The sequence below is a fragment of the Sardina pilchardus genome, chromosome 23 (assembly GCF_963854185.1).
Source record: "Sardina pilchardus chromosome 23, fSarPil1.1, whole genome shotgun sequence".
In the NCBI taxonomy this organism is placed as follows: Eukaryota; Metazoa; Chordata; class Actinopteri; order Clupeiformes; family Clupeidae; genus Sardina; species Sardina pilchardus.
In genome coordinates this window covers 5496548-5508936 of record NC_085016.1, presented here as the reverse complement: position 1 = coordinate 5508936, position 12389 = coordinate 5496548, and the positions used below count along the sequence as shown (strand labels likewise).

The following is a 12389-nucleotide window of genomic DNA, read 5'->3' as shown; positions in this document are numbered from 1 at the left end:
GCTCGTATACATGTACATGTAAAAGGTTAGTCATTGCGCTCACCTGGTGTACTCGTATACATGTAAAAGGTTGTTTAAAGGGGAATACAAAGAAGTGAGTCCACATCCAAAGTCCAATCTGAATCAGAAAACCTTCGTCAGTGCCATTGCTGATGTCTCTGAGACCACTTTTAAGCTCTCTAAATACATCAAATAATTTGAAATCCCCTTATCCCCATTCCAAGTTCTAAGATTGTGTGTGTGTGTGAGAGAGAGAGAGAGAGAGAGAAAGTTCTGTCTGTAATATAAGACAAATCCGATTGTACACAAACTGTTACTGTTAAATAACGCAGTGCATAGGCCTAAAACCTGTTGTTATTGTAGTGTTTGGCAGCATAGTGTATCAGCAAGATCATCTAAAAAGCCTCAGTCAATACCGCTGATTGCCAAAGCGCAAGTCTTTGCGTCTTCTGACCGTGACTCAAGAGGATGTGCTTCAAACAGAACTGCTACAATAGTGAAGTTATGACTGCTTAGCTCATGAATGACACAGAAGTAAACAGTTTCCCTTTCAGAAGGCTACGCATTCTAGAATGAATACCTCTCTCCTCTCTCTCTCTCTCATTTTAGTCATGATAGAAACAATAGAGTTTTTTCTCTCAAATTTAATTAGAAGTTTTTTCTCAGTGAAAGACACTCAACATTCTTAAAGGAGAAATCCGGCATGTTTTCACATTGATCTAAGTTTCTCGAGGTCACCAAGTACTGTCGGTGTGGGAAAAAAAAAGAAAACTTAGATCTTTTTGTATTTTTTAACTCTGCAGATAATGTGGTAACTTATTACATTATTGCATTAAAGTAATATGTTATTGGCTCAAATATTGTATTACACTATTGCCAAATTATTGACACATTATTGGCTTTATTACATTAAAAGTATTACGGTATATTAGCCGTTATTACGTTATGGCCCAATTTTGCACTACGGGCTGCTACAACTCTCTTGCTCTATTCTCTCTCTCTCTCTCTCTTCCTCTCTCTCTCTCTCTCTTCCTCTCTCTCTCGCTCTCTCTCTCTCTCTCTGTATTGACTGATTTCTTCTGCTCCATCTCCTCTCCTCAGGCATCCTCAGAGTCACCCTTGACGAGATGCGTTTCTCGTGCTCGCTGTGCATTATTTACGCTGTCTCCGCGGCGATGGGCCGGCGAGGAATCTCAGTGGTGAGGCACCTGTCCTGGAGAGACGTTCCGGTGGGGCCTCTATATATCCCACACAGGTCCTTAATTGCCTTGCTCCCTGGATTCCCCCATTCGGCTATGTGTGTGTGTGTGTGTGTGTGTGTGTGTGTGTGTGCCACAGACTCAGGTCAATGCAGGGAAACTGCAGGACCTGAAAGTTGAGCTAAAAATGACTACTGATGGAAGCTGAGGGAGACAGAAAAAAATAGAACAAAACAAAAACTAGCAGCGCTGAATGCACTGCACTGTGTGATGTCGGCAAACGCTGCCATTTGATCACACCTCCAGGATTACATCATTGTTGTTGATCCAGAAGCCTTTTTTTTATGACAACAGAAAATACTTACTGCACCTATAAGGTCCATCCATCAGAGAACCCCTGCCCGCCCCGCAGGCAGCAAAAGAGACTGGAAAATACGGGGGCCGAAAGTGGACCGACCTCTCCACAAATCACCTGTTTGACTTGTGTGTGTAAATCTGTGAGTCTTTGGCCAGAGTCACTGACACACACACGCGGCCTGACAACCACTGTCCCCTCGTCCTGCCTCCTGCTCCCACCATCCATCAGCAGGCACCACCATACACACACACACACACACACACACACACACACACACACACACCATAACTCCTCCACGCTGTTTATTCCTGTCTCCTGTCCCTCGCTCCTCTGTCTTTCACCCGGCCACTCCAGGGGTGGATGGCGGGAGTTGGAGGGGCCATCGTTAGGCGGGAGGAGGTGTGCGGGAGGTGTGCGGGAGGGAGGACGATCCATCCGTGTGACTGGTGTTTATTCAACAGCTCTGCTGGAGATCCATCACTGACACACAGCCCTGCATCGCTGCAGCGAAGGAGGGACAGAGAGAGAGGGAGAGAGAGGGAGAGAGAGAGGGAAAGAGAGAGAGAGAGGAGGGAGGGAGAGGGAGAGAGAGGGGGGGAAAGAGAGAGAGAGAGAGAGCACTGGGGCCCCAATTAGCTGAGCAGTGGCCCAGCAAGCCCCAGGCTGCAGGGGGGTGGGGGGGGGGGGTGCCTCGGGGACGGCCCAGACGGGTGACTAAGCTTCCTCTCCTCCAGCTCCTGCCAGGCACTCAAAAGGGAGAGCAACGCGGTGGATATTCCCACTAATACACACACACACACACACACACACACACACACACACACACATCCACACACACATATATTAGTCAGTTGCGTTTGTTTATTATTGTGATGTCACCGATGCGTCATGAATTGGCCGAGGCACCAAGGTATTGCTAGAGCCAGTTGCAGTGTCGCAATGGGTGGTAACTTAGAGTGAAGTAGGAGTTAGGGTTAACAGTAGCAAACATTACTCTATATACAGTGAAAGTAGGGGAAGTGGAGATCCAGAAGCAATGACATGGTCAGATACACACACGCGCACACACACACACACACACACACACACACACACATGCAAATGCAAGCACAGACACACACGCATACACACACACATATACATGCGCATGCATGCACACACACACACACACACACACACTCTCTCTCTCATCCTCTCTCCCTCTCTCAGCTGACCACTTACAGAGGGAGAGCAGTGCCATTTGATGTCCAAGACAAACACCCCTCTAATCTGCGATGGTCATAGCCCGTCTCTTGGCAGCGGCAAGTCGTCTCCGTGGCAAGGGGTTGGGGCACAACTGTGTCTGTGTCTGAGTCTGGCACGGTGTCTTTTGGGGATAATTAGCGTTCTTTCTTGCACTGGTAAGGTCTAGAAGCTCGAGGAGGAAGACAGAAATTCCCCACTGGCTAAAAGACCCAGCAATGCCGAGTCTTCCCGAAAATTAGGTGGACTGTTCCCCCCCCCCCTCTCCTCCTTCTTCTTCTTTTTCTTCCTGTAATTACACAATTAGGAGAGAGTAAGTCCAAGTAGGAATTTTAACAAGGCCCCTGTCTGTACGAGTGTTAAAAGACAGGCTTTTAGTGGCCAGACCTTCCCCATCCCCGTCACACACGCGTCCTCCAAAGAGTCTCCTGGGGTCCAGGAAGGGTTCTCTCCTCCTCCTCTCCTCTCCACATTCCCACTGGAGATCTCTGGAGCAGTAGCCAGGATGAAGACTACAGACACACAAACACACTCACTCACTCACTCATTCTCTCTCTCTCTCTCTCTCTCTCTCTCTCTCTTTCTCTCAGATGCACACACACAATGAATAATCTACTCAGGGTTAGAACCCAAATCCAGCCCCAGTGCGGTGACTTGCTTTTGTCTAGCTACACTTGTCTGCTCTGCACTAAGTCCATGTCTCTGATGAGCTAGGGAGAGAAATGTTAGACAGTGGTCTTACATAAAGTATCATTTCTATCGTCAATTCAATTTAATATGCTCTACTGACATGACCGTTCAAAGGAAAATCGTGTTGCCAGAGATGTTAAAGTGTTGCCAGAAATGTAAAACTTCAGAGAGGCTTCAGAAAGTGAAAAGTCTTGCCATACAGTATATTGGTTCTACCTGTGCGCTTAACACATGCCATTTCTGTAATTATCTGATCTACCTGCCTTAAGAACTGCGCTAATTAGAACCAGCTGATTAATTGAATGGTTGGAACAAAAACGTGGGCAGGACTTTTACTTTCTGAAGCTGGACTCTTAAAGATCTGCATGTTTTGCCAAAGCATAAAGTGTAGAACACAACCGTCAGTAGACCCAGCAGAGTGGCATCACAAACAATGGGTGGCTCTCAAACTCTCTCCTCGATGCTCGTTCCCACTCATCTATAACTAACACTGGAGAGACTATCCCATTGTTGCCGCCCCATCATTCTTTACCTAGATCAGTGAGGACGAGGATCGAGGAAGGAAGGAAGGGTGTAGGCCTATAAAAGACCAAATGAGAGACACCCAATGTCCTGACTGCAGTTAGCCTAGCGCTTCCTAGCACAGCGCTAATCCATGTAAAACCTTCTCTGCTGCTGTCCCTGCTTAGCTATAGGGCCTATCAGGTGTTTTCCCAGTTCGCTAGCGTGTGGAAGACCCCGTGTCGCGGAGGACGAGCGCACCGGGAGTGTGCCGGGGCTCCGGCGGGCCGGCGGGCGCAAGCCTGCGCTCATGGCAGCGGCAGCTCTGTGGCGCGTGACTGCTCTCTGAAGAGTTACTGGTGACAGGTGCGTGACATGTTTGCTGCGGAGGCTCAGTCAGTAATGCTGTTGACAGAGGTGGTGGGGGTGGCGTGGGGAGATAGGGAGGGGGGGAGAGTGGGGGGGGGGGGGTGATGTTGATGACAGTGACATGGCCTTTGGGCTTGGTAACATAAGGGAGAGTGTAGCACCTTTCTCCTTTCTACCTTGATACCAACCTCCACCCTCCCATCTTCACTTCACATCTGCAACAACAGCATGCCGAGGTAGGGAGGGAGAGAAAAATCCATGTTCTCTAGTCTGGGGGGGGGGGGGATGTGGATAAAGCTGATTCACTGAAGCTGAGGTGCTAGACTTCAATTAAAGGCCTGTCCAGGTCATCCAAGAATACGGATTCTGTGGCCTTAAGCCCAGGCTTCGCTGGGTCCAACTGATAAATGAAAACTTGATGCAGGAGGTGCTCTGCGAACATAGCACTGCAGTTATGTTCCCTGTGTAGCCTCCTTGTTAGCCTACTCTCTGCAAAGAAGACCACCACCCCCCGCCCCCCCCCCCCCCACACACACACACACACCAGTTTCTCTGTACTTCTGTCGTTTTTAGATCAGATTTAGATTGGAGTCTTGAGTTAAAATAACACTACTTTTTCACAGAAAGCATCTCAGCGGATGGTGGATGAGACATCTGCTTCACCAACTAGCCTATAGGTGTTACGAATATGCAGGACATCATGTTCATAACAGCAATCCCTGACCATACAGAATGCACTGCTATTGGAACAATTTACAAAATTAAGTTATTGTGCTCATGTGAAGGGCCATAAACTAAGCTTTCCAACGATATGTATATCGACGGTATTACACAAACTATCGCTAAGATAACCGCATCCAAAGTTTACATGGTTCTCCTGTCACGATATGCCAGAAGAGGAGAAATCACCTTTTTAAGCAGCGAGGACAACGGGAATGACTGCAAATGTGTTAAATCTTCGCCGGGTTTAACAGTCAAGAGGTATGTTTTTTCGTGAAATTAGTTCAGGATATGAAACTGTAGACTGTAAGCTATACTGTCGACTTATGCGAAAACGTGAAAATTAACATTTTAACCCGGAAGTTTGTTTATTGTGGATTTTCTCAAAATAACGTGTGCGCAAAGCGACTGATTTCACTTTGAAGGGTCACAAATCATTTGCCCACAAAAGCTGCTTTTTGACTGTTGCCAATCAAGAGTCTTTTCAGTCACATAATTACCCCTTACCCACTGCTTTCAGTTTCATAAATGTTTCAAAGTCAGAACATTTTGGTGAAAGTTGGGAGTTTGTGCGCAAGTGCATGCGGCTGAGCGAGCCCAATGACTTTTTCTGATGCAACTCCCTTCAGAGTTAATAGGCCTCTTAGTCTTCCCTCCTCTACATTTCCTTGATTATAGCACAGAGTTGTTAGGGCTCTTTGGAGCGAAATAGGCTGACAATGGCCCCACTTGTATCTGCATTGATGTAATGTTATTTATCAATAAAATACTGCCATCTTGTGGTCATATTAAAACATCTTCCTATGAGGGATAAAATAAAATAAACAATAACAAATATTGTATCAGCTTTACTTTACAAACCAATCTACTGGTAAATGGCACGTTCATTTTCGTGCTCAAAAATGTTTATGGTATGTAACCTAATGGCTGTAGGGAGATTGTTAGGCTATGCCCATTGCCTACATATCCTGGAGAAAACATGATGGCTAAAGGAGAGCTAATGAAAATGGAAAGATTGAGGATTAAAAAAGATTAAAAGGAACATTTTCATAGAAAATATAAAATATAAAATAGGCCTGTACGTTTTCAAAAGTTTGTAATTGTAACCATTGTACGTTTGTAATAAATTACTGAGACTTCTGTTTTTAGCACACTTAGTGATAATTTCCCTTTGTCAAAGTTATCGGAAGATTTGTCAGCGAAAAATAAGCAACTTTAACTTGAATTAAAAACGTTCTATAACTTTTACACCGCCCATTTAAGTGTCATGTACATCCTAAGATATTTATGGTCAGTTCCAAAGATGGCGCGAGCTCGCTCCCTCTCTCTCCGTGCGCCCGCGCGCGGCAAGCTTTTTAGCTCCGCGGGGACGCTTGAAGGGCGCGGGAAACACCTGCACCGCTCACTCACACCGGACTAGACGACACGAAAGTGCGCGAGGGCGCCGGCTGGGGACACCGCGGACAACTCATTCGGCGCGCTCGAGGCTCTCCGTATTGGCGAGACCTTTAGGCTATGTGACCTATGTCGTCGGTCAAGAGGACAGACCGTTCTATGTATGTCTGTTTTGCTATGTTGTCCCATATTTATCAACACGGAGAAGGCAACTAGAGATTACTGACACATAGCACGGTCTATTATTGTTGTTATTATGTTGACATGGCTAGAACAATGAAGAATACGGTAAACATTTGAATAAATACTGATATTAATGGTTCATAAACAGGCCTAAATAACGGAATTGTTACGCTTTTGAGACAGCCTTATTTATACTTAATTCAGAAGCTGCCGACAAAGAATTAAGCAGGCGCAATTATAGTCTGCAGCAATTTTATTACAATCTGATGACTATAGCCTGTTTTATTCAAGTCATGCAATGCTTGAGCATATCTTCTCATTCTTCAAGGAAGCAAATTAGATTCAACGCCTCTAATAGGTGTAACTTACATGCAGTGATGATTCATGGCAGCTTTGACAGGTATCAGAAAGCTGATGGTGAGAGGTGATTAACCCCCAGCCACTGCTACATATACTATGCCTACTACAAAGGCCTTATACATGTATGAAATACTTGCATATCTATAATTTAGAACTATTTTTTTTATTACATGTGTAAATGTGTATATTTATTGATGTATACATTTCTAAAGGTGTGTGATGTGTGCATCTTGCAATGGATTGTGGTGATTATTGTTTCAAAAACAGACTGAATTTTCAAGTCTTTTTCTAATGATTTTGAGTTGAGTTTTTTACTCAGTTTCCTGCCAGAATTCCAAAGCTCTAAATAATTCCAAAGATGGAGGATGTTATGACTTTGCATATTTGATTATTGTGTGGTAAATCGTATAACAGTAAGAGTTCACCACATGAGTAATAAAATAAGATTGCAACACACAGTTATACAATGAACATGACATTCTTGAAAATGCAATATTGCAAAATCCAGGCAGGCCTGTTATAGGCCTACATATATATGCACATAAAAAATCTGCTTTCGCTCCACGGACCATGACAGGTGGTCCCACATCTCTCCACCTGTTCTCCCTTTTCCGGGCGCCTTGCAGTGGCAGCCCAGAACGGATCAGTCATTCAAGAAATGCTATGCCGAACTGCCAGGGGGTACGTAGCGGACCCCCGGTCACCGGATCGCCAGCAGCTGGTCGCCCGTGCTATTTTTCACTCGGCATAAAGTAATGGGCAGTCAGCGTCCCCGCCATGGTCCGGGCTCAGTCCTCACACACTCCCGGAGCACCATGAAGTCCGCAGAGACAGACAAGGGCGGCCCGCCGCTACCGCTGCCGCTGGATGGCTACCACTCCGACATGGACGAACTGGACAGCGGGAGCGAGAGCTCAGACAAGTCGACAGGCGGGGGCAGTGGCGGAGGCCGCGTTGGGAGTCCCTTGGGAGGCCCAGCTGGAGGAAGGGGTGACGGCGGAGGATTAGGGGCGCTTGGTGGCAGCGAAGGAAATGGCGGCGGGGCGGCCGGACGCCGAAGGGGCAGCCGCCGGCACGCTGGGATCAGCAAGCAGCGTCAGGCGGCAAACGCGCGGGAGCGGGACCGCACGCACAGCGTCAACACGGCCTTCGGGGCTCTGCGGACTCTCATCCCCACCGAGCCGGCCGACCGCAAGCTGTCCAAGATCGAGACGCTGCGCCTGGCCTCCAGCTACATCTCGCACCTGGCCAACGTGCTCCTGCTCGGGGAGGACTGCCTGGACGGACAGCCGTGCATGAAGTACCAGAACGTTCTGCAGACTGGACCAGGCAGCGCCAACAGCAGCCCCAGCCTCAGGCCCATATGCACTTTTTGCCTAAGCAACCAGAGGAAGCTGGTAAGTTGCCGTGGTTGACATACAGTACGTCTTGATGCCGCTAGACTGCTGTTGTAAAGCCTGAAAAGCAGTAGGCTGCGTAGACTTGTAGACAATGTAGCAGAAGAGCACTCCCTCAGGTCAGGTCAGTCAATCAGTGGAAGGAAGGAAGGTTGATCAAGGAAGGTTGATGGGATACTAAGGGTGAGGGTCAATTCAGTGAAGTATGAAAGTATTACCATTCATAATTACTATTAACGCATATTATTGTTTTAGATGTAGCTCAGCTGTAGAAGCAGGGCGAGACTATTGATGAGCTTGCTGAGGACAGTGTGCAGAGGCGTGTTGGTGCTGACTGCAGTTTCTCTGCCTCCACAGCTGAGAGATGGAGAAAAGCACACAAATGTCTGATCGTGGGACGGGATGTTCGGCAGCATACCTATCCACCTACTCATGTTTACATGTAAAGATATTAGTATTGTAAAAACAAAGTGACACTGAAATGTTAAGAAAAACAATCTGTATATTTTTGTAATGACCTCAACAATGGCACAAAGAAAGGCAGCAGCAACAAAACAAACAAACAAAAAAAGATATCACTGAAATGCACTTTTTCCATTTACATGATAATGTGTGTCTTACGTGCAGTGTTTTGGTTAAGCAAGAGACAAGCCCTATCCCAACCCCAACCCCATGCGTAAAGTTGCACCTGGTGGGGAGGTTATTTCTGCTGCAGAAATAGTAAGCCTCAGTGCCCATTTCTAAAAAAAAACTCAACCTCTCTCTTTCTCTCTCTGTCACCCCTCACCCCTACCATCCTACCCCTGGTTAAAGTCACATGATTGAAATATGAACTGGAACGCCACAGCAGTTGCTGTCAGTACAGTTGTGGCCCTCGGCCTTAGCAGTTGCGTGAGAGGGAGACAGACAGAGGGACAGGCGGGTATGGTGGGCGGGAAAGGAAGTGAGAGCATAATAATACCGTAATTTCCCGACTATTAGCCGCGGCTTATAGATTGATTTTGCAAAATGTCTTCAGCTATGAGGTTAATACAGGGGGGCAGTTAATATGGCGTTAATATGGTTTTGTTTCTCTCAACTTGCATAAAACACTGTCCTGCGGCTTATACACAATGCGGCTTATATGCGGGAAATTACTGTAATGATGGCTATCTGAGTGACTAAGAAAAATATTCTCAGGCCAATTGAACTGACAACAGGAACTGTGATATGTTTATCAGGCTTTAATTCATGACTGTTTTTATTACATAGGGAATACGTTTTGTTTAGTTTAGTTTTGTTTTCTTGTGATTATTCCATGTTCAAGGTGTCCATAGTTCAGTTGATATACTCTGTCTGATAGGCAGCAGAGAGGACTTTTGCTCTGATCTGGGCCGGGTCTGATTGTCGGGCAGCAGCTGACTGCAATGGCCACAACCTTGAGAAATGTTACAACCCCGCACATTGTTTGCCATTATCAAAGGGAGACTAGACACGAGTTGTGAGTGACTACTGGCCATATGAGGCACATGACTCACTTTGCACGCTGATCAGTGTTGCCAGATTGGGCGAATGCCCGCCCAATTGGGCTTCCTTTGATTTCGTGGGGCGGGGGGAAATAAGCTTTAGGCGGGCAAATAAAATGTTTAGTTAAATGGTTCTCTATGACAAAATCGTTGTTGGGGCGTTTTTTTTTTGCTGAAGAGGGCGGGTTTTTGAACGTGATTGGGCGGAAATCGCTTAGCCCAACCTGGCAACACTGACGCTGATGAACTCAAATGGGCACCGGGGGTGATGGAAGTCAGGCCTTACATGTCATCTTGAGTCACATCCCTGACTGTCACGACTGTGAACCCTGCATGATAACAGAACATATTGAGTGTTATGCTGGTAGTGTTGAACAAAGATATTGTTAAACTTGAATATAAAGTATTAATGTTTAGAATTTATAAGGTTGAGGCACTGTTGAACAAAATAATGAACCCCAAATACATTTACAAATCAAAGTAATTGATAGTGATTTATATTGCAAGTGAAATGCACTGTTAACATGGGAATATTGCAATGATAAGTGAAGGACAAATAACTTAATCCATTATCATAAGTGTTTACATGTATGTATTGTGTAAGATGTCACTGAAATCAATAATTTTGTTATTTAGTTTACTCTACTGAAACATTCAGTTTCTTGTTTCAGTTCAGAGATTCAATCAGCACTTTTGCACTGAGTTTAATTAGAAAAATATGTCTCCGATGACATGCTTGATCATGTTTACTTTTAAACCACTGTCCACTGCTTGTGTTCACACCCATCTTTGAAGCAATTGCATGATGTTTACAGTAGTCCAGAATGCTCAGCAAAGCGCCACTTGTTAAATGATCATCTGAAAAATACGAAAAGAAAAAAAAAATTACCTGAAGATACCTCAATGAGGACTCCTGAATGTATCAAAGCCCACTGCACTCACCTGGGAAGCAAGGCCTACCTCTTACTTCTACCTAAATGTGGGACATTGTTCTCAGCATACTTGAATTGTCTGACTTTCATCCATAAAAATGGTGTCCTTTGCACAAAGCTTACAATGATTCTGCTGCTAAAAAGAGTTGTGTTCTATTTTTTTTTTTTGTATAACAATTGCTTTCCTCTGGTATTTATTTAAAACAATAAATTATTTTTAAAAGGATACATTAAAATTCCTTGTCTGAAATTCCTTTGTCTTGGTTTCAACTCATCAGAGCCCGCAGCTATGAAATGCTACAGCCACCTTGTGGACGGTTTGTATAAAAAGAATCAACTTACAAACTCAGAAAGTACCACAACATCTGAATGTTATTCCACATCTAGATATAATTACAATGATTGTCTACATCACTCCACCACAAATACACAGCTCTAAAACTGTAAATGACATTCAGATTCAGAGAGACAGAAAATGGGAAAAGCCCATAAAAACACAACATTTTAGTGAAGTGGACAAAAGTGGTCATTTCAAATTCATGACATGATTGGCTTGGATTGATACTACAAATGACCTGCCTTACTGTAACTGACCCTACAGTAGGTAGATGGGTTGGGCCTTTGAGTCGTGGATCTGTCCGAGGTTTCTTCCTATTTGTATCTCCAATTCTAGGAGTTTTTCTTCGCCCCTGTTACTCATGGGCTCCCTTTGAATGTTTAACACTCTTTAAAGCGCCATGAGACAAGTGTAATGTTTGGCGCTTTAAGTGAAATTAAATTGAAATTGAAAAAAATATATATTATTATTATTACTATCATTATTACTTTCGCTAATGTTCTACTTTTATTTCTTTGCTCCATTCCTATTATTATTATCGTCTTCACTAATGATTTATTTGACCCATTTTTACATTCATTTTTTCATTTCATTTTATTACATTTAATACATAATTTCTCTTTTTACTTGTTCTAACTGATGGTGTGAAGCACATTGAACTGCCTTGGTAAGAAATGCGCTATATAAATTAAATTGCCTTGCCTTGGGATCTCCTCAATCACCATCTTTCCACTCGAGGTTTACTCCTTCAACCAAATGAAACCCACTGACTGCATGGATTTCTGCAGCCCAGCACAGATCAGGCCTGTGTGCTTTTCCTTGGCCTAGAATAAATGAAAAACCTTAAAGGGATATGCTGCCATTTTTTTTTTTTTTTTTTTCGATATAAGCTCATTTTCCACCTCCCCTCGAGCAAAACAATTGATAACAACTTTTAGCTTCAGCCTAGCATAGATGATTGAATCGGATTAGACCATTAGCATCTCCCCTGCTCGCTGCTGAAGCTAAAAGTTGTATCGCCAGACTCACAGAATGTCTGGATGAACGGGAAAAAGGTAAATATCAATTGTTTTGCTCGAGGGGAGGTAGAAAAAGAGCTTATTTCCAAAAATGGCGGAATATCCCTTTAAAGCTATGGATAAGTTTTAAACTACACAGTTCTACTGCTACAGCTCAAGTTGAAGTGAATGAAACGTTATGA

General features: G+C 44.6%; 1 protein-coding gene across 1 annotated transcript; it reads left to right on the top strand.

Moving 5' to 3' along the window:
• The first annotated feature begins 7694 nt into the window (after positions 1–7694).
• si:ch211-246m6.4 (basic helix-loop-helix transcription factor scleraxis) lies at positions 7695–11064 on the top strand. The gene is made up of 2 exons (XM_062527800.1): positions 7695–8414; positions 8772–11064. Exons 1-2 carry the CDS (start codon positions 7773–7775, stop codon positions 8802–8804), a joined length of 675 nt encoding a protein of 224 aa, XP_062383784.1. The 5' UTR covers positions 7695–7772; the 3' UTR covers positions 8805–11064.
• The last annotated feature ends 1325 nt before the right edge of the window (positions 11065–12389 follow it).